We start from the raw sequence: 22,310 nt of genomic DNA, 5'->3' as shown, positions 1-22,310 counted from the left end.
AAGCCTTCATCGTGAAACAGTACTGAAGTAACTTTCTTGAATTTTAGTAATCCTTGTGTCTTTAAGAATGGAGGTAATTTTCAAGTTCTTTAAGACATAGAAGGGTTTCCTTTTTGGTCAAATGATATCTGACTTATTCAAGTCTTTAAGACATATAATGGCATATGACTCACGTTTAGAAGACTCGTTCAATTATACTAATCTTGCCACATATCTTTAATGACTCAAGAGTCATATATGGGAAGGGGGGGGGGGGTGCTGCCACGTGGGGAGGGTTGGTCTTATCCAACAATCAATTAGTTTAATTAGGTAATATTCCGCTACCCGGTAATTAATCAATTACCCGTATAATTAAGAATTAATCCCACTTACTTAAAATATTACTCACTTTTCATATACCTTATACTTACTAGCATGGACATGTAGTACCTTGCATGTCACTAATCCATAAATACCGGGTATTTTATTTTGGGTCGTATTTTATCCCAATATGCCAAACTTGGACGAAAAATTAATTTTCTTTGACTTGCTTCCCTTTTCACCTTCACGAATTTATTCATCACTTGTGAAATAGCATAATCCTTATAATCTCCAAATAATCTTTTACTTGGACTGATATCAATTACCATATGACAAATCCAACATACAATACTATAGGGTGCTGCAACATCGTCATAACTTAATACTACAAAGCACAACATCACAGTAATGTAATACTGCTGGGTGCGACACTGGGGTAACATAATATTTTGAAGTGTAACATCACCGTAATATAATACTGTAGGACGTAACATCATCGTAATATATTACTGCAGAGGGTAATATCATCGTAATATATTATTTCAGAGCATAACATTGATGTAATACTGCGGGGCATAACATTATTCTCCCCTTTGGAACATTCGTCCTCGAATGTTGACTGATGCACTTATCATTTTCATAACTTATATCTTCCGAATACTTTAGAACTTCCCTTTCTATCTAGGCGTTTGTTCTGTAAATAAGTCCAAAGTCCAGAGCATTCCCCCCTTAGGCCCCATTCTCACACCACAACTTATAGTCGGAATCCTCCCAATCTCGTAACTGTTGCTACCTTTCATTATGTAGCATGTACAATTTTGACCTTGTAAGTGTGCCCAATCTATAGGCTTCATATGTAGAGCTTGATAAGATGCCCCTTTGGGCATATATGAGTATACTGAAGTTCATCGCTTGGTACTTTGTTGAATTCATGAATATTGGCATATCTCATCGCATAGGTCCGTTTAGCCATCCGTATGAATTTACTGCCATAACTCTTACTTTAGTTTATCGTTGCTGAGGTCTGCTACCAATTTCCAGCTTACTCTTGTTGCTTATTCCATATGTATAAATTTAAGTCCTTTAATTCTTCCTAATTACTGCTCATCTTTAGAATGACGGCCTAATCTCATCTCATACTTGTGATTTTTGTCCATCCATTGTTGATTCACCTCAATATTGATCTACAATATACCATTGATAACTTGAAACTTCTTACGTAATACTTTGCCCCTAGGGCTTACGTTACCTCAAGGAATATTTGAAGTGATTCCCATGATCGTATTTCATAGTGTCTCAATGTTATTCACCTTATGGGGGTATCCTAGTTTCGTACCGCGAGCGAAATATTTTATCCTTTTCTTTTTTTTTCTTTTTCAAATCATTATTCAAACGAAGGCCAAAATGTCATCCTTTATCTGTCACAATTATACCCTCATTTTATTGCTAGGTCAGCATTTCATTCCTTCTAAATGCTATTAATATTAGACTCCTTGAGTTCATTTAGGCTATAGTGAGCTTTGTATAACATAGAGAAACTGTCTGCTCTTCTTATTTTCATGGGCTAATCCTAAAGACTTATCCATTCTCGTCACCTTTTCACTTGCCTTTCCTTATACTTACTCATGTTTCCTTAAAACTTTGTCGCTCTACCATACTTTATCTTGCACCATAGATTTCCTTATGTTGTTCTGGAACATCAAGTGAGACATCACATCATCTCCAACTTTTCTCTATTATCTTAACTAGATCTCTCAGTACTTAGAAACCATAGGCTGGAAGACATGCCGCCGACGATGCCGCTATCATTCCCGGTTATTGGATCCCCGTGCTTATAGCCTCTTATCAAAAGTATGGGCTATTCACGATCTTCTGCATTTGAATATCTGGTACGTTGTTTACCTTTACCTTACTTACCTTAAAATCTTGCATCGTATCTTCTATCTCTTTCCTGACCTCCCTTCCACCTAGGTGTAATTCACGTCCATAACTTGATGCTCTATTATAATACTCGAACCTCTGGTACATACACAATCCAGTGGGAGCTTCATACTAACTTCTTTTGAGGCTGGCACTTCTTCTAACTGGCTTCCTTGTAGAGCCATTATAGATTATGGTTGTTGTGTTATTTCTCTTGAACATCTGATATTAAGAGTGATTCTGTCATATTCTCAAGCACAACTTCTATAATTTTTCTAGGTCCAATAACCAGACTCCGGATTTACTTGGGTGATGTAATTCTTTAGTTTCCTCTTCCTTCAGATTAGCTCATGGTATCAGTTATTACCTTAGTGGCTCATTGTATCATTTATTACCTTAGCCTTTCATGGGTGTTGTGGAATATCCATGACACAATCTTCTAACAATTCAATCCTTTGTCTATGCCCTGGGCTCAATTCTTTCTTTTAAATTATACCGGAGTCTTCTATGGCTATATGATTGTCATCAAATATGCTGCCTGGATAATGCTCCAAAATTTTGAGTGTATCCATAATGTACCAACTCTGGATCATTAATCGAATAATTCTTTCGTTCCATCTTATATTTCTTTCAACATAAGCTATTACTTTTCCTGGTCTCTATACCCCCTTGTTGCGTCCATACTTAGCTTATCTTAGTGCCCACACTTGCCAGGGTTTTCATACAACTCATATGATCTCGAATATTACTTTTAATTCTTACTTCCCATTCATTAATAATAGCTCGGGCAGGAACCTTTACTTCCTCTCCTTGACGTTGTGCTTGCACAATATTCTTGAATTGTAGCATATTTGTAAGATATGGATAGTGCCATCTCATTCCTCTTTCATTTATCGCATTCTTTCTTTACCATTCCATAGTCACTAGAACCACTTAATTCTGACGTAATGACACATCACTCCCTATTCCCCCCTTTAGGGGTATACTAAGAGCTGAAGCCATGAGGATCTACCTATAGATATTTTACCTCATCATCTTTGGCGTCGTTTCTCAACATCAATGATCCTTACTTGCCTTGCGCCAATTCTTCTGTACCAACGATGACAAATTCCCTTACTCGCAAGGGTGACACTTAATGTAACTGGTACATACAGTCCCTCAAGCTTAACTTTGCTAATATTGCTTGCTTTAGGGAAGCGTCTTCGTGAATTATCATTCTCTACATTTCTCATGAATCTTCTTCTGTTGTCCATCCTATTATTGCCGGAACGCGATCTGAAATTTTCATGATGCAGTCTATTATCAAATCACTCAGTTCCTAATTCATATTTAGTTTATCTTGTTCAGCAGTCCACATTAATTTCTATTACTCTGGGGTCTAACTTTTCCTCTTGGTAATCGCGCTAGAATTGCGAACTTATTTCTCGAAATGAGGACATGATTGTATGGACTATACTCTTTTGTTGTCCTAAGGCCTATCACTTCTTGTTTCTTCCTTCACTTGACTATAGATTTTGTAACATTGCCATCTTTTGATCTACCATTGTCATCCATGTATCACATCTTACTCATAATGTTTCATTAACTCTTTTCTTATTTCCCGCTAACATTTATGCCTATCACTTTATTCTGAAAACTTGAACAAGACATCCTTTTGCTTTTAGCTTCCCTTTGCTCCATCCAATGGCTCTTCAAGTTACTTAACATTCTTGCTATACTACGGACGCGAGCCACACTAAGGTAATATTTATTCCGTCAAGGCTTATAGTGCATGTCTTTGTAGTACTCATATCCGATTGCACTATTTCAGAGTGCACCATCTGGATGTCTCATAAAAAGATCTATTAGCATATTTGCAATATCCTTCGAAAATTTCAACTAATGCAAACAATTCATCCATCATATCTTCTTATACTACTTCTTTTAATCCTCATAGAGCATAGCTAGAATGGGTGCGACCAATTGTATATACCTCTGTTACTATTGAATATAATTCAAAAATCTTATGTTTCTCTGCCTTAATTATAAACGATGTTAACCTTCATTAACTGGGCGCCTGGTACCCTTCTTCATCTTGTTTCTTCTCCTTGTTGAAACTTATATTTATCTTCTTGATGTCTCATTGTCTTTCACCATAAATATGGACAGACATTCTTGCCCTAAGGCTTCTTATCATGAAGTTACACCTTTCAGTACACTCATGATCTGCTAAAGACCTCACATTTGCTTATCTTAAGCATCATACAAAAATCCAATTCCTCTCACTTAGCTCTTCCACAACTATCTCTCTTTCCAACCTTCTTTCCGGATGTAGGTATCACGTCTTATTACGAATAATAAAAAAAATCTCGGAATTTGAATTCTTATAAGTAAGCTCTATCACACGATCCATAGTAAGAAGAAAGAGTTACAATCCTAAATGCCCTGTAGCCTCCTGCTAATAAGTGTGGTGCACGACACACACATAAAAAAGACTCTACTAGACACGACTTGTAGACTCCCTAGGACATAACTGCTCTGATACCACTTTTGTCACGACCCAAACCGATGGACCGCGACGGGCACCCGATATCTTACTCAACCGAGTACCAACATAACATATCTTTCTTATTACATCATCATATACACGTGACATACGGGCCTAATAGGCCAACATGATCATTTATAAACTCAAAACATAGTCCGACAAGGCCGTACAATCTTTCACGTACACGACATATGTCTACAAGCATCTAAGAGTACATAAATGTCATAAAGGTCGAGACAGATTCCCGACATACCAAACAATACACGTTATCATACTAACCAAACACGCAACTCCAAAGCAAATGGAGCGCACCAACATCTTCCGCTGAGCTGATAGCCTACTTGGGGGACTCTCGACCTGTCTATGCATGAAACACAACGTCCCACTTACTCAAAATATTGCACACTTTTAATATACCTTATACACCTTACTAGCATGGACATGTAATACCTTGCATGTCACTAGTCCATAAATACTCGGTATTTTAACTCGGGCCGTATTTTATCCCATTATGCCAAACATGGACGAAAACTTCATTTTCTTTGACTTGCTTCTCCTTTCACCTTCACGAATTTATTCATCACTTGAAAATAGCATAATCCTTATAATCTCCAAAAAATCTTTTACTTGGACTGATGTCAATTACCATATGACTAATCCAACGTACAATAATACAGGGTGCAACATCGTCGTAACATAATTCTGCAAAGCATAAAATCACTGTAATGTAATACTGCTGGGTGCGACACTGTCATAACTTAATACTGTGAAGCGTAACATCACCGTAATGTAATACTGTAGAACGTAACATCATCGTAATGTATTACTGCAGAGTGTAACATCATAGTAATATATTACTATAGAGCATAACATTGACGTAATATTGTGGGGCGGAATAGAAGATGCCGAAATACAGACTAAAAACAAATACAAGCCCACTAAAGCAGCTACAGGCCCAATACAAAATTAACCTAGGGATATCCCCATGCCTTCAATAGCCTTACTCTCCGGACAAATAGCAGGCCCAAACCTCAGGGTCACAATATAACATGCTAGTGGGTATAGTTTGGCAAACATATCACTAAACATGCTAGGCATTGGTCATAGCACAAAGATTCTAAAGAACTCATGGTAGGTAAAGAAAACATCAACTCTAGGCTAACAGGACCGGCATACATCAGGACTCATGTAAACTAGCCTTACATAAGAGAAGAAGATAAACTTTGAAATCTACCCTAGAAGTCTGAGTCAATGCTAAGGAGTACATGATTAACAAGTCGAGGAGTACAATCATTAGAGTTACAAATAGCATAGAAACATGTTTGGCTAGACATTAAGATAAATTACAACATGGGATTCACATGGTCAGGTATGGATTTGCAAGGAAATAGTAAATTACAAATAAAGGATTCACCAAAAATAGACTCATTAAAGCAAAGTCTGGGTAGGCATTAATTCCATATGAGTTTTAGTACAAGAACCCAAAGCTAATTATGAGAGAAGGACTTATAACAATCACCCAATATTAGAATTCGAGCATACATAAACAATATAGTCTAAAAAAGTTTAAAAGTCAGAAGTTTTTCAAATTGAATACACAAGATGAACATATATAAGTTTATACAGATTCTGATAAAGTTACAGAAGAACTTCAAGGCCAAGGTCGACACAACATCATTGTAAGGCCCTATAAAATTTTACCTAGAACCCAGGGTTTCATGGTGCCGAGGCAGGCTAGAATGGACTGCATTGGGGAGTTGAAATAATGGGTTTTGCAGAACATGGCATTTCTGCGGTCCACTATGCGATCGCAGAATCACTCTGCGGACCTCAGATCCGCTGCAGAATGGAACAGACTAAGGCCAATTTTAGAAGGTCATTTCGCGGTCTATTATGCCACCGCATAATCATTTCACTTCAATTCCTTGCTCAAGCCTTAGAAAATTCACAAGGAAAGCTTGCAAAATTGTCTACTAAAGAGGTAAGGATCTAACCCTAGCTTTCAATTTCGAATTTGGGTGGAAGTTGGGTAATAAGGAGTGTGATTCTTGGGTATGGGAGTTGTTCTTTGTGCATGATTGGTTGTGGGGTTAAGGGAATCCTCCATAAAAGAACCTTGAAATCATATTGCACACTTAGTGCTTGATAAAATGCCTAAATGGGCTAAACCCATAAACCTCTCCCTAATTATGATTTAATTTTGTCATGTCTTTAATTAGATTGAAGTCGCTAGGAGTTTCGGAACGTTGTAGTAAATTTATAAAACCTCAAGAAAGGTATGTTGGCTAAACTTCTATCATGAGAATAGAATTCCATGATGTCCTCCTATGTGTCAAGCATGGTTGGCCCAAGTTATTATTCTTTTATGATCGGGGCCATTCCTAATATATCCAGTTATTCCAAATAAGCATTGTGTCGGAAATTATATGCTTAAAATGTGTTTTCATTGCTCCTATTACATTATGTTCTCATTTGGGAAAAAAATCAAGTATGATTTATGAATCAAAGTGCTATGACTACAATTCATGCTTCAAATGCAAGATTATTATGTTAAATTTTGGGAAAAAAAATCAATGCCCTTAAGACTCCTATGCTCTTATTGGTTAACCTATGATGACGCTTGAAAGTGAAAGAAGTGAATATAGAATATCAAATAGCCATCGAGCCAAGAGTGAAAACTACACTTGTGACTAATAGTGCCAATGAAATAAAGAGGATGTGTAAAAGACAATGAAATAAACTGTAACTCTTTTTTATAATTATTTACCTTGAAAATGGTAATTACAATTAGATTTGATTTTGTGGTTCTAAAAATACGTGATCTTTTTTATGCTAGTTGTTAGGAAATAGATGCTATCTATGAGACTAGAAAATGAGATAAGAACTTGAAACTAGTATGTTTAAGCAAACCGGGTGGTTGAGAATCGGGGCCTCGAGCCTGGTTATACGGGGCCTCGAGGTTGAGCTCGATACTAAGCTATGGACAGCCGATGAAGGGCTTACAGTATTGAGAGCTTTGATGAAGGCTCTTTATGGTCAATAATGAGCAATAAATGAATAACAATAGATAGAACACAATAAATGTAAGCAATAAATGTAAGTATTGAAATCAAGAGAATGTGTTTAAGTTAGAGAGCAGAGAGAATGTTCTTGTATTGAATGTGGTTAGTAGTATATGTCTCTACATAAATGACAAGGGTCCCCTTTATATATCAAAGGGAATTCAAACATAGTACAAGTGCATTTATTACAAAGACATATGGTTGGTACAACCATTTAATGTCACGATACAGGCTTGAACTAGCCTAATAGACTTGGTCAACTTTGGCCATGTGCCTTGGGAACTCTTGGTTATTCCATCATAGCTGCTGTTTTGCATTGCCTCAAAGTCGATCATTGAGAACCCTCAAAGTCGAGCCCCGAGCTGAACTTTGAGCCTTTTGGGGGCAGTAGTTACGAGGTGCCTCGACGGTCACAAAATCGAACCCTCTGATTTTTGCCATATACAGGTAGTCCCCGCGTTTCTTAGATTAAAATGATAAGAAACGGTCTTGAATTCTTGCCTACTCGATATTTAGTACCATGACGTTAGTCCATCATAGCATTAAATGCCATGACTTAAAAGCCGCGCAGGAGTCACTGTCAATACGACTATCGAGAAGCTCACGGAACACTAATGGTTTGGCCCTTCCTCTTCCCAAATGCTACCCATACACCCTTTATAAATACCTCAATTGCTTTGTTATTCCCACTTGTACAACATCTTCAATCCCATAGAGCTAAGTTCACCGCCTCTTACATTCCTCTCCTTTCTACGCTTGCCTCCTCATTTCCTTTCTTAGAATTTTTTTTATAGCCATGGTTAGGACCTCTAAAACAGTGCCTCAGAAAGAGGGCAATGTTTCTTCCTCTCAACCAGCCAGGGGTAAACCAAAAGAACCCTCAACAGTCGAACAATGTACCCCTACTAAGTTCGATTTTATATCCGATTTTTCCATCGAGAATCCTCCTAATACACCAGGCCGATGCGAGCATGTATCTCGGTACATCAGCGTGGTGACCAATATAGATAGAGTGAAGGAAGATTGCCAATGGGGGCAGTAGTGTCGGTTGAGATTCCCGGACCTACTGAAAGCATAGTAGACCATAAGGCTGGCTTTCTCGGTGTATATACATACCTATTTACTTTAGGTCTCGTAGATTCTTTAGACCCTTCTTCTCCGTTGATAGACCCGGTGATCCTCGACTTTTGTCGTGAGTACCGGGTGACGCTTGGCCAAATTTATCCTTTATTCTAGAGGATAGTCTATATGCTCAGATATTTTTCTAACCAAGTCGAGGGTATGTCCTTCACTCTCGATCACTTGATTAGACTATATAGCCCCCATCTGTTTCGTGGTTAGATCAAGCTTCATCCTCGATCTACGAGGATGTTCTTTTCGAGTATCAATAAGGATAAAGATGGGGGGTGGATGAACCGGTTTGTCTGAGTGAGGACCTCGGACATAATCCTAGCCAATATGATGCCATTCCCGGAGGAATGGAATACGTAGCATAAGTTCCCTCTCCCCTCTTGAGCATGCTTTATTGCCCTTTCATCCCCTGTTGACAAATGATCTTCTTTTGATTGTGCAGCCACTATTTGTTACCCTAGGGTGGTTCAGAACCTATCGGGGTGGATTAGACAGTTGGACCCCAAATTTCCTTATGTTGAGCGCTCCTGGTGCGATTTGGCTAGAACGCGGTGGAAGGCCAAGAGCCACGATATGTTTTTTACTATGTTCCCTTACGAGTATCCTTTTGTTTGATATACCATGCTTGTGCAGGCCTTAGGGATGGAGTGACGATGAGGCCGGCCCCTACTGGTGAAGAGGACACCTCAAAACCTGACAAGGGTAAGAAGAGGAAGAAGGACGCCACGGTCTCGACTTTGACTGTTATAGCAAGTCCTCGTACCAAGGAGAAAGGTGATGATGATGATGCATGCCCTTTGGTACAAAGGGTGAGACGAGGCAAAGATGTCCCGCAAGCTACCGGGCGAGAGGATGATGAATTTGGACAAGACTCGCACTGAGGAGACACTCGAGGAGGGCTCGGGGATAGTCCCCATGTCTCAAGTCGGACATGGCACAGTCCGCACTGATGAACGCATTGCTGGTGACTCCAAAGGGCTTAAGACCGAATCTTCTCGCAGGCAAGATGAGGCCCTTAATGAAATTAATGGCTTGAGTGGCCTTAATTTGGGCTCTCCATACTCGCCGTAGGAGATCATGGATGCTCAGGATCAGGATATTGCTGGTGCGGGGGCTTTTCATGGAGGGAGAGATGTGCTCGAAGGACTCCTCACTGGTATCGATGATTATATTGATCTCGATGCTCCCGGTGATCTCGAGGAGGCGGAGAGGCTTCAGCAGCAGGTGATACTCCCGAGATATCACTTGTGCTTTAAATCTTCATGCTCGATTTTCTGATTTTTTTGTGTTGTTACAGGCTAAGAAGATGTACGACCATGCCTTCTCTAGGCTCCAAAGCGAGATTTCATGCTATGAAAAGGAGGTCAAAAATCTTACCATAGAGTTAAAAGAGTCGAGGAACTCCTCTACCCCCAAAAGAGGAAGAGTTGAGTTGGCTTTAGGCCAGTTTGGAGGGAGTGTGCCAGGAAAGGGATGGCCTTGCTAATGGGTAACACGACATCCATGAGTTCCTTTTTTATTCTTGTAGCTTGATGTTTACCAACTTTTTTTGTCTTTGCAGATAGGGCAAAAGAATGCCATCATAGGGCAATTTCAAGAAGAGGCTGTAGCCAAGAAAGCGGATATCCTTGAGCTGAGAAGGAAAAATGAGGCATGGCCTCGGAGAGAGACATTTTGTGGTTGGAGATGGAATCGACCCGAGATCTTCTTCAAAGCGCCCAAAAGGAGGTTGTTGCACTATCAGCGGCCAAGTTTGAGGCCGAAGAGGATGCATCTTTATATAGGAAAGATACCGCTACTGCGAATGAATGAGCCCGATAAATATTGGGGAAATCCAAGCAGAAGATGGATAGGGCCCTCACTTACGCTCATGCAGAGGCATGGAGGCAAGCTTTCGAGGCAGCAAGCACTAAAGGCGCCGATCTCTCAGCCGAGATTGAGGATGGCTCTGATTTGGAGGAAGAATTAGCATTAATTTCGGCTATTTTGGATGAGGGTTCCGGAGATGACCCAAAGAGCAGTGGTGGCGAAGAATAGGCCCACGTCATCTTCCATTCTTTTTTGTGTGAGAACTTTTCGAGGGAAAAGGTCTTGCAAAGACACCCCTTGTAAATATATTTTTGGCTATATAAGAAAATTTTTCTGCTTCAAGTTTTTGAATTTATTCTCAATTCTTATGTAAAGCTAGTTTGTTGAAATTTGATGTTAGCTCTTCGGAGCCCATATTTGGAGTAGTCAGGATCCTTGAGATTGGGCACCATTTAAAGATTAGGTCAATAGACTTTTAGAATTGATACTTTTAACAACATAAATTTTCGAGGTCTCTGAATGGCCCTCGAGCACAGTCTAACAGTATCATTTATATGCCACAGTTATGAAGCGACTGGGGTGGTCCAACCGTTACACTTCTCCAAAAAATAACACTGACATGGTCAGAATTAATTGGCCATCAGGATAGGCGAACAGTCGCTGCTTGCTCTATATATGCATTTGCTTTTCTCTTGTCTGAGGACTCCACTACTGTAACTATCCCTATCATAGAGCTCTTTTCAATGCTAGTTCTCTTACCACTTCAAAAGCTTTCGCCCAAGCCTTTACCTTCCATGGCTGCTACATCAAAACCCATTCACCAAGGAGAGGAGAGTTCTGTCTCCGCTTCGCGCTCAGTCGAAGGTACACCATCGGTATCTGGTGAGCTACCCTCAAGATGCTTTGTCACGACGAGGGACTTTGCATTAGAGAGACGTCCCAATGTTCAGGGTCATCGAGAGGATGCATTGAGGATTATTTCCTCAATAGGGGAAGAGCACCTCGAGGTAGTTAGAAAAGACTACGAATGGGGAGAAAAAGTGGTACTGCAAGTGCTTTCCCTATAAGAGAGCATCATGGCTTATGTTGAGGGCTTTTTTAACGTGTATATGTACCCCTTTATGTTAGGCCCCCTTGATAGAGTTGTGCTCAAATTTTGTAGGAGATGTCAGGTTACCCTAGCACAGGTTCACCCGTTGTTTTGGAGGATAGTGTTGATGGTAAGGTATTTTGCAGATAAAGTCGGGCTCGAGTTCACCCTCAGTCATATTCTTTTACTGTACCGGGCCTTGAATAGTCGAGGCGTGATTACTCTGTGATAACGATCCACTAGGCCCTTTATTGTTGGCAATGAACAAGATGGGGACCGAGGGTGGATGAGTCATTTCGTCCGAGTGCGGACTTTCAATATTATCACCGTAGAGTTCCTTCCATTTCCTGAGAAATGGAATTTCACACATAATGGTAAACCTATGTTCTTGTTACTTTTGCCCATGGTGAAGGCAGACTCTATAAAGAGGCTTTCTTTTCCTTTTCTTTTTGCAGCAATCCCATGGATGCCATACAAGGTTCCCGACCTAGCAGATTGGACTTGAAAATTGGAAGCTTGTTCGACTTACGGTGAGCATAAGTGGCGAGATCTGGCCAAGGGTAGATGGGAGGCAAAACATCACAGTACATGGTGTGTGGCTTGATTCCTTTGAAATGTACTTTCTTTTATGTGTACTAACTCCATCACTGCAGGCATTGGAGATTTTTCTAAGATGAGGTCGTTCCCCTTCAAGGAGGAGGAAGAATCGTCGGTTTTGGGGTCGAGGACCGACAACAAACAGAAGGGGTCCTCCAAAGATGAGAGTGCTCATAGAGAGGCAAGCCCTTCTCGAAGGATCAAAGAAGACATATCTGCTAATCCTGCGGCATTTGAGGCTTCTAGCCTTGGAAAAGTGGTTCCTCTCTTGTCGCCGTCTTCATTTCCTGCCGAAGGTACTTGGAGAGGTGTAGGTGTTTAGCCGCCGACCTCACCCCCTATCGAAGGTACTTTGAGATGTGTTCAATACCAAGGGCCGCCTAAATCAATCGGGGTCTCGAGCGACCGTGCCCCCACTAAGATCTGTTCAACTGGGGCCGATGAGACCAGGCCAGTAGGCGCATGCTCGACCTTTGAGGAGGCTCGCCACCTTTGTTATATGGCGAGCTTTGGTCTACTTCATTGGTCTTCTGATTTTACATTTTTGTTCTCTTATCGAGCTTCTTTTACATAGGCCTTTGACAAGCTCAAGTCTGAGATGCTCCACTGTAAAGCCCGGATAAGGAAAGCCTTGGATAGGGAGAAATCCCTCAAGCTTCTTTGTGACGAAAGGGGAAAAGAATTGAGGCACCTTCGGTACGAGGCAAATCGAAGCCTGAACTACGAGAGCCACCTTGAGAAACAGGTAACCTTTGTTCTGAGGGAGTGCATGCTCCTTTTTCTATCCTTAGAGATTATTATTTTGATACCTCAGTTGCAGAGCAAGACAGAGCATTTGGAACGCCTTTGGGGCAATGTCGGCCAGGCTAAGCATGAGTGTAACGAGCTACAAGCTCAGATAGATGTCCACGTTGAAGCCAAGAAGATTGCTCTGGCCAAGGTTTCTGCGCTCGAAGTGCAGCTTCGGAACGCCCGTGAAAACAACTCAGTTCAGACGAGCAAGATTGCAAGGCTCGAGTCAGACCTTTTGGAGATGAAGGTCGAGGTCGTGGACACCCGGACTGAAGCTGATGAAATTCGGGCTAAGGCCGACAAGAAAGTGGTTGTCTATTTAATAGATGCTGCTGAGGTTCGAGCAAAGTTGAGAGGTGCTTCCGATTGAGAGAGCAGAAGTAATGAAAATTCCCGGTGCAAATATCAGAGGGAAACACTCGAAAAGATTCACGATAGGGGCTTCGATCTATTGGAAGATATAGCGTAGGCCAGGGCGGATGAATATGATGCGAAATTCCTATTGTCTAATGTCGAAGATAGTGGAGAAGAGGCCGATGGGCCACAGTCCCTAAGGGGAAAATTTTTCTATTTGATTCTTTATACAGTGTCCTTAGAGAACTTTGTAAACATAGCCTCACATTGTTTCATGCATGAGTATATATAAAGAAACCTTTTGATTTGTAATTCGGTCCTGAGGCTTGTTGGGATAGTTCGTAGGCTTTTATGCGTTGGGTCGGTACGACCTTTAAAATAAGATGGCATCTAGGCTCTTACGCATTTTCCCTTGGGCGTTTTTAGTTAACTGTTTTAGGCTTGGTCTTTGAGTCGGATTTTGACTCGAGCTCATTGGCCTTTAAGTTTTTAAGCTGGCCCTTAGGCTCTTACGCGTTGGGTTGGTACGACCTCTTAAAATAGTCTAGCGACAGTAGCTCTTACGCATTGGGTCGACACAACCTTTAATTTTATGTTGGTGACAGTGGCTCTAACTCATTGGGTCGGTACGACCTCTTATATAGGCTTTATTTTCCCTCACTAAAGGCTTTTTGACATATTTGTGTTCGCCCGACTCTTCGACGGTTCGATAAGAACCTCGATTTTGAGCTGTTAGGTATTGGTAATTGAGCACCTCGGAAGGTTTCGCTTGACGACTGAATAGTTTCGAAGCTTGTTGTTTGGAGCTGATATGATCGAAGCTCTTTTAATTATGCCAAGGGTATCCTGATTAATCGGTTCTTGTCGAAGTGATTAAAGGCCTGTGATTTTGTAGCGATGGTCGGGCGTCCCAAATCGCGTGAGTTTTGCTGGTACAGCCTTGTGACCGTAGTAATTGTTTTTGACCGGAGCCTTTCAGTCCTCGAGTGAAGTAGTTTCGGCGTCTATATCGAGGGTATGCCTTTTTAGGGGTCTTATAAGTACGGATATATAGCCTTAACTTTAAGATCGGGATTTATGCCTTATGTAAGGTCTTATAAATTTTAACATGCCTTATTTGAGGTCTTACAGATAGGTTACTTGGTATAAGTATAGTTTATGCCTTGCTTGAGGTCTTATAGATTTGGTATTACCTTTTGAATGTCTTATGAGCTCGGGGTTGCCCGCACGGAATATTATAGCCTCGACCATTCAAATCGATAGGGTGACAATCAGCGACAGTCCCCGAGACATCGAAAGTCTTTTCGGCTCTGGATCCATTTTTTATAAACTTGTTGTTGCCTCATTGAGGGCTTATGAGTTTGAAAGTTTCTGACCCGGGAGTTGAGTTCCTGATGCCAGTCCCCGAGTGTTTGGGAAATTTTTGGCTTTGGAATCATTTCTTGCGAAAGCATCAGACTTCTTTGAAGCGTAAAGCATTTTGATGGAGGAGGAAATATTCTTTGATTCCTTGGCACAAGTGTACACATTTTTGCCGTCAAGGGCTCAATTATTCTATGCGGACACGGTTCATTCGATCGTTTGGCCTGGTACATCATTTTCCTATCGGGACCCTTTTTGGCTTATCTTGACTTCTCCGAGAAGGTGATGTTCTGGGGGGATGCCCCCCAGTGTTCGAGGTTGATTGAAGAGAAGCCTTGAATACTTGTTAGATTCTCCTTAGGTAGCATGTAGATGTTGCCTCGTTAAAATCCTTGTCGGTAAAACCCTTCTTGGGATGAAATTCGATCGAAGGAAAAGAGTGCAACGTATGCTTTGAAACCTTAAGGTTGGTTCATTCGTAACCTTAATCTTCATTATATCCCTAATAGACAGAGAAAAGATCTGGCGATCTCCAAGCGATTTTTAGGCGACTAGAGAGAGAAACATTTCCATGGCCATGCCGGCCACTGCCCAGCCTTCAATGGAGGTTGGGCAGTCATTTTCTCCACCAGTTACAACCCCCCAATCAACTACAATCCCTAATTTAATCCAAAACTATGCTAATCTGCTCAAACCTAGTGCATTAAATGCTCATATGCAGCCTGCGACAAACGTAGCCCTAAAACCAATCGAGTATCGTTATGGAGAACCAATTGTCAGATGGAAGAAGCAAGAAGTAAGCCAATCCATTGCACAACAAGGATTGAATTTGGTAGACTTGGGTAAGTTTTCGTATGGCAAGCCTGGGATTCATGTGTTACGTAAAGTTTTGCCAATACAATGTGAATTAAAAGGTCCATGTTTAGTTGGTCTTATTGAGGACAGTCATGTTTTGATCAAGCTCTCATTGATGGAGGATTATATTCATCTATTATCTAAGCCTGCGTATTATTTGAGAATTCAGAACGAGATGTGGCAGATGAGGTGCACCAAGTGGAATCCATGGTGGAAAGTTGATGAAGAAACACCTATTGCTATAGCGTGGATATCTTTTCAAGTCTTGCCTCCTAATTTCTTTGGAAGGGAGTTTGTATTTTCTTTAGCTAGGGCAGTAGGGAGGCCATTACATGTTGATTTGGCCACTCAAAATGGTACAAGTCCAAGCTGTGCCAAGGTGAAGGTTGAGGTGAATTTGTTATCTAATTTACCTCAAAGGATCAAGATAGTCGAGGAAGAAGATGAAACTGGGCTGGAGGAGTTCAAGTGGATCAAGATTAGGTATGATTATATGCCTAAGTATTGTAAAACTTATAAAAAGCAAGGTCACAAGGAAGAGGACTACGGGGTGGTTAATCCGACATTAAGGAAGTTTGAATAACAAACTAATGATGTGAAGAATGAGCAAAGTATTGTTGCTACTGTTGCCAATAATACAAAGGTGTTAACGAGTGGTAAGATACTAGGGAAACCTATTACCAACCCAACTAGGCAGGAGTGGATGCAAGCTAGAAAGAATAAATATCAAAGGGACAAGAGGGGTCATATTGTTGAGGAGCCAAAGGAAAAAGAAGACAACAAAGGGAAAGGAAAACTTAAGGAGGAGGCAGTGATGTTAAAGAATAAATTTAAAGCTTTAGAAGTGGAGGAAGATGCTCAACCAATTTTGACAATTACAGATGGCAATGTAGATGGTAAGGACAAGAATGAAAGGAAAGATCAAGGAGGTAAGGGAACCAGCAAGGTGCAACAACAGGAAATTAAGAAGAAATAAATAGATCAATCTCCTAATCCTACTCCTAATGGGACTAAGGGAGGTGACTCAAGGAAGCTATCTGGTTAGGAATGTGGAAATTCCACCTTAAATAAGGAAGAATTTGATGCGAGAAGAGTAAAAAAGGAAGCTTTGGAAAAGGCAAATAAGGAAGGGGAGGTAGTTCTACAAAAGGATAAGTTGAATCCTATTTCAGGAGGGGTTGAATCTTCATTAATGGGAGCTCTTGTATCGAATGCTCATATTCCTATTGACTCCAGGATCGATGTTGATGCTAAAAAGGAAAATATTATTGATTGCCTGCATAGGAGGTTTGGGAAAAATAAGGATGAATTAAGACAATGTAATGTAATTACTAATCAGTCAGGTCAAGAAATTCCATCCCAAACGTATGATGATGCTGGGCAATTGGAGGATGGGAATAAAGTTAGTTCAAGAAAGGTGTTATAGAGTGATGAGGAAGAGGTAATGTAAGATAGAATGGGATCAAAAATCACAACTGAAGGCAAGGAAAATAGAGACAATATGCAGCTACAAAAAACTGTCAAATTAGATGATGCTACAGTAAACCCTAGTAGTTCCACAACTAGGGTTGATGATAGAGGGACATCAATGGAGGATCAGGTCAATGTCTCAGCTGGAGGGGATCAAGGTAAACATATAGATGCAGGAAAACAAAGGTCTTCTCACACTGCACCATTAGCCAAAGATCTGGTCAATGGAACAGTAGAATCTGGTTTTCCTAGGGAGATTTTGGCCTATGTAAATGGGGTTACAGTTTATGCATTGATGAAGGAATAGGTTGGGAATGTTCCTAAGGATGTTGTAAAGGATAAAGTGTGCCAAAATCAACAAACAAACAATGTGAAGGGGTCTGATCTCAATGGAACAGTAACACAGGCAGTTTCTGCTAGTTTTGCTACAGTAAACCCTAATCTGAGTTTTGTGTATGAGCTTCAATTTAAAATGATGTAGGAGAATCTAGGAGATATGGTTAGCAATTCTGACCATTATGAAGCAGCATTGACACCCTATGAACCAGGTGAACAAGCCATAGCTTCGGGAAAAAGTGAAGCATTGCCAATGGAATGTTCATCTGGAATTGGATCCCCCTTACAGATCAAAGTTAATATGCCATTGAAATCACGTAATCAGATAGTACATGACCTCATTACACATCAGGGGTTGCCCTTAGACATTCAGAATTCTTTGGTGGAGCATCAACATCAATTTGAAGAGGAAGAAGATGATTAAAGGCGTGATGAGAGAAGGGGATGTATCTCCTACAACAGCTAATAGAAGTGGAAAGAAAGGAAAGAAAAATCAACCTAAAGAGCCCTTACAACCTACAAGAATCTTGCCTAGAAGGCAGCCTCTGGAGCTTCAAGATGATGATTAAAACACTCATATGTAATATAAGGCCTGTTAAAACTCAACAGGACTTTCAGAGAGTGATCAATATGCAAAAGGAACATGATTTTTTCATTGTAGCACTCATGGATCCTTTATAGAAGAAGCAATTTCTTGATAAATATAGAAGAAGATTAGGTATGGAAGCTGCAATCTCTAATGTAAATGTCAAAATTTGGTTATTTTTTGATTCTGTTGTGGAATGGGATATCTTGATTGACACTGAGCAACAAATGACCATCAGAGTGTATCATCAGGATCTTGGTAAATACATTATGATGACATTTGTATATGCTAAGTGTTGTGCATTAGAGAGGCTGGAATTATGGGACAATCTATACTATTTGGCTAGTGATTGGAGTTGCCATGGCTAGTAGGGGTGATTTCAATGTAGTGTTGAGAGAGAAAGAGAAGATAGGTGGCCTACCAGTATACCCTTCAGAGTATGAAGATTTTGCATTCTATGTCAACTCTTGTGGATTGTTTGATCTTGGCTACAAGGGTAGCCCTTTCACATGGTGGAATGGGAGGCCAAATGAAGAGTGTATCTTTAAAAGACTTGACAAAATCCTTGTGAACATGCCCTTTCAATCCTTGTTTCCTACAATAGAGGTTGAGCAACTCATTAGAACAGGATCTGATCATGCACCACTTTTGATGAGCTATGGAGAGGAAGCTATGAAATTTGTTAAACCATTCAAGTTCTTGAACTTTTGGGCAAAACATGAAACTTTCTTAGATATGGTGAAGAAGAATTGGATGGCTAACTTTATAGGGGACCCTTTCTTGATGTTCAAGCAGAAATTGAAGAGGGTTAATATTGCTCTTTCAAAATGGAGTAAATTAACCTATGGGGATATCTTCAAGCAGCTGGCTATCAGGGAGGATGTGGTAAGGATTAAGGAGATGCTTTTTGAAGACGATCCTTCATTAGAGAATAGAATAGTACTTCAATAAGCTCAAGCTGAGTTGAAGAAGTACTTGAGCATTGAGGAGCAATATTAGAAACAAAAGGCAGGTATGACTTGGTTTGAAGAAGGAGATAGAAATACAAGGTTCTTCCATAATTGTGTCAATGGGAAAAGGCAAAAGTTACAATTAAAAAGGATCCAGAATAGTGATGGCTCATGGATTGAAGACCAAGACAAGTTATCTGAGGCTGCAATGGATTTTTTCCAGAAGCAATTCACTAAGGAGGGGGATCCTACAAGATTTGATTTGTTAAACAATGTACCTACAATGGTGACAAGGGAGCAGAACCTGGAATTCTGTAGATTGCCTACTATGGAAGAGGTGAAGGCTATTGTCTTTGCACTGAGTAGTGAAAGTGCAAGTGGTCCAGATGGTTACTCAGGTTTGTTCTGTCAAGCATGCTGGGATATTGTGGGGAAAGATATTCATACATTGTTAGTAGTGTTTTTTGAGGGCAGTTCATTGCCTAAATCAATAACACATACTAACCTTGTTTTGTTGCCTAAAAAGCCTCTAGTTCTAACATTCTCTGACCTTAGACCTATCAGCTTGAGTAATTTTATTAACAGGTATTCTCAAGGGTGGTGCATGATAGACTAGAAAAGATACTGCCTTTTTTTATTACAGAAAATCAATATGGTTTTGTCAAGGGAAGGAGTATCTTTGAGAATATTTTATTGACTCAAGAGATTATTACTGATATAAGATTGAGAGGTAAGCCAGCCAATATGGTGATCAATTTAGATATGGCTAAGGCATATAATAGGGCGTCTTAGAAATATTTGATGCATGTATTGAGGAGAATGGGGTTTGCAGAATACTTTATAAACATGGTTTGGAATCTTATTGCTAACAATTGGTATTCTGTTATGGTTAATGGACAAGCTTCTGGATTTTTTCACTCAACAAGGGGTGTGAAGCAAGGTGACCCTCTATCACTAGCTTTGTTTATTCTCTCAGCAGAGGTTTTATCAAGGTCATTGAATAAGTTGTTTGAAGATAGGCAGGTTAGAAGTTTTTGTATGCCAAAATGGTCTGATCCATTGAATCATGTAGCTTATGCAGATGATACTATTATCTTTGCATCTGGTGATCCTTACTCCCTTTAGAAGATAGTATATGTTTTGGTTTTGTATGAGACAACTTCTGGGCAGATGATTAATAAGGCAAAGAGTTCGTACTATATGCACTCAAAGGTTACTGGAAATTTGGTCAATGCAGTAGCTAATATCACCGGTTTTTCTAAAGGCAGCTTCCTATTTACTTACCTTGGATGTCCAATCTTCTATACAAGAATAAGGAAGGACTACTATAATGACCTGATCAAGAAGGTAAAGGCAAAGCTACACTAATGGAAAGGGAAATTACTATCTTATGGAGGTAAGGCCACATTGATCTCAAGTGTGCTTCAAAGTATACCTACACACATACTGTCAGTCCTTGATCCACCTGATAATGTCATAGTACATCCCCATAAAACTTTTGCGAGATTTTTCTGGAGCAATAAGGAAGAAGGGAGAAGTAGACATTGGACAAAGTGGCAAAATTTATGTCTTCCCAAGGAGGGGGGGGGATAGTGTTTAGATCATTGTTTGATGTCTCAAAGGCACTATTTGCAAAACTTTAGTGGAGATTTAGAACTTCTAAATCATTATGGTCAAACTTCATGTGGAATAAGTATTGCAAAAAAGAATTACCTACTGTGGTTCAATTTAGGAGAGGCTCACATGTTTGGAGGAAAATGTTAGAGGCAAGGGATGAGGTGGAGCATGAAATCTTATGGGAAATGAATAGGGGATCTACTAATGTATGGCATAAGAATTGGACTGGCTTGGGAGCTTTATATCATGTATTGCCTCCAGACTTCCCTATATGACTTGCAAGAGGTTGCTGAGCTGCGAGATAAAGATTAATGGAATGATGTACTCCTAGATCAAACATTCCCACAGGAGATTGCAAATCATATAAGACAAGAAGTTCATTTTGCTAATGATGATGACTACTTGGACACTTCAAGGTGGATGCCTACCCCTTTAGGTAAGTTTACTATGAGTAGTGCATGGAGGATTTTGAGACATAGAGAACCAAGTAATCCTGAATTTGCAAAGTTGTGGACCAAAGGATTACCTTTCAAAATCTCATTCTTCTTATGGAGAGTTTGGAAAGGGAAGGTACCTACTGATGATTTATGGAAGAGGGGGGTTACATGGTGGTTTCTAAGTGCTGGTGTTGCTTGCCACCACAAGAAGACTCTTCCCAACATCTGTTCTTAACAAGTAATACTGCAAATAAGGTGTAGAAGACCTTCACTCAGACTACAGGATTGGTGATTAACATGGTAGAGGTACATCATGTTATAAGGGAATGGTGGAATACAAAGTGTTGTCCAAAGCTTAGACCATTGTTTCAGGTAGCTCCTGTAGTGATTCTTTGGGAGCTTTGGAAGAGAAGGAATGAAATCAAATATGGGGGGACAGTGTCTTGTAGTAGGGTCATTCATGAAGTAAACAAGACATTGTACTATTTGGCGAAGGTGAGGTATCCTTGGCTTTCTGGGATTCCACTTTTATGGCCAGAGATGATTAAGTTCTTTGAACACTACAAACCAGTTGTAGTCACTAAGAGAGTCACATGGCAATGTCCATATGAGGGATGATTCAAATATAATACTGATGGAGCATCAAGGTGGAATCCGGGTCCTAGTTCTTATGGCTTCTATGTTAGTGATCCTAGTGGCAACTTGGTATTTGCAAAGTCAAGGGAGATAGGGGAGGCAACTAATATTGTGGCAGAGGCAAAGGGAATTGTTGAAGGTTTGGTTTACTGTGTAGAGAGGCAGCTTTACCCTTTGATCATGGAGACTGACTCTTTAGTGATGAGGAAGATCATTGATGATGAATGGGAGACACCATGGTGTATAGGGGCAGAAGTGAGAAGGATCAAGGAGATAAAGAAGACATAAAATGTGTTGTTTCAACATGTACTAAGGGAGGGCAACAAAGTGGCAGATTTTTTAGCTAACCTTGTTTTCTCTTTTGCATGTACAATCACATTTCACTCATTCCAGGAGTTGCCATCTGAAGGAAAAGTATTAATTAATATGGACAAAGCTCAGATTCCTAACCTTAGAGTTAGGATTTCCAAGAGGAAAGC

The 22,310-nt window shown here is 40.2% G+C and overlaps 2 protein-coding genes across 2 annotated transcripts; both read left to right on the top strand.

The window, feature by feature from the left end:
• The first annotated feature begins 18,325 nt into the window (after positions 1–18,325).
• Positions 18,326–19,142, top strand: LOC107802319 (uncharacterized). Its single transcript, XM_075224349.1, has 2 exons — positions 18,326–18,449; positions 18,538–19,142. The coding sequence occupies exons 1-2, from the start codon at positions 18,326–18,328 to the stop codon at positions 19,140–19,142; spliced, it is 729 nt and encodes a 242-aa protein (XP_075080450.1).
• Positions 19,143–19,205: 63 nt separating this feature from the next.
• Positions 19,206–21,430, top strand: LOC142165956 (uncharacterized). Its single transcript, XM_075224348.1, has 5 exons — positions 19,206–19,539; positions 19,785–19,871; positions 19,974–20,164; positions 20,267–20,488; positions 21,107–21,430. The coding sequence occupies exons 1-5, from the start codon at positions 19,206–19,208 to the stop codon at positions 21,428–21,430; spliced, it is 1,158 nt and encodes a 385-aa protein (XP_075080449.1).
• Positions 21,431–22,310: the final 880 nt, after the last annotated feature.

The sequence above is a fragment of the Nicotiana tabacum genome, chromosome 11 (assembly GCF_000715075.1).
Source record: "Nicotiana tabacum cultivar K326 chromosome 11, ASM71507v2, whole genome shotgun sequence".
NCBI lineage: Eukaryota > Viridiplantae > Streptophyta > Magnoliopsida > Solanales > Solanaceae > Nicotiana > Nicotiana tabacum.
The sequence above is the reverse complement of the archived record's forward strand: the minus strand, read 5'-3'. Positions and strand labels throughout refer to the sequence as shown.

Excerpts from the sequence above, each read along its gene's own strand:
- LOC107802319 (XM_075224349.1), top strand. The coding sequence starts at position 18,326 with ATGGAAGCTGCAATCTCTAATGTAAATGTCAAAATTTGGTTATTTTTT. Across the intron at positions 18,450-18,537 it reads AGTGTATCATCAGGATCTTG|TGATTGGAGTTGCCATGGCT; the intron begins GTAAATACATTA and ends CTATTTGGCTAG.
- LOC142165956 (XM_075224348.1), top strand. The coding sequence starts at position 19,206 with ATGACTTGGTTTGAAGAAGGAGATAGAAATACAAGGTTCTTCCATAAT. Across the intron at positions 19,872-19,973 it reads TACTGATATAAGATTGAGAG|AATACTTTATAAACATGGTT; the intron begins GTAAGCCAGCCA and ends TGGGGTTTGCAG. Across the intron at positions 20,165-20,266 it reads AGTTGTTTGAAGATAGGCAG|AAGATAGTATATGTTTTGGT; the intron begins GTTAGAAGTTTT and ends TACTCCCTTTAG.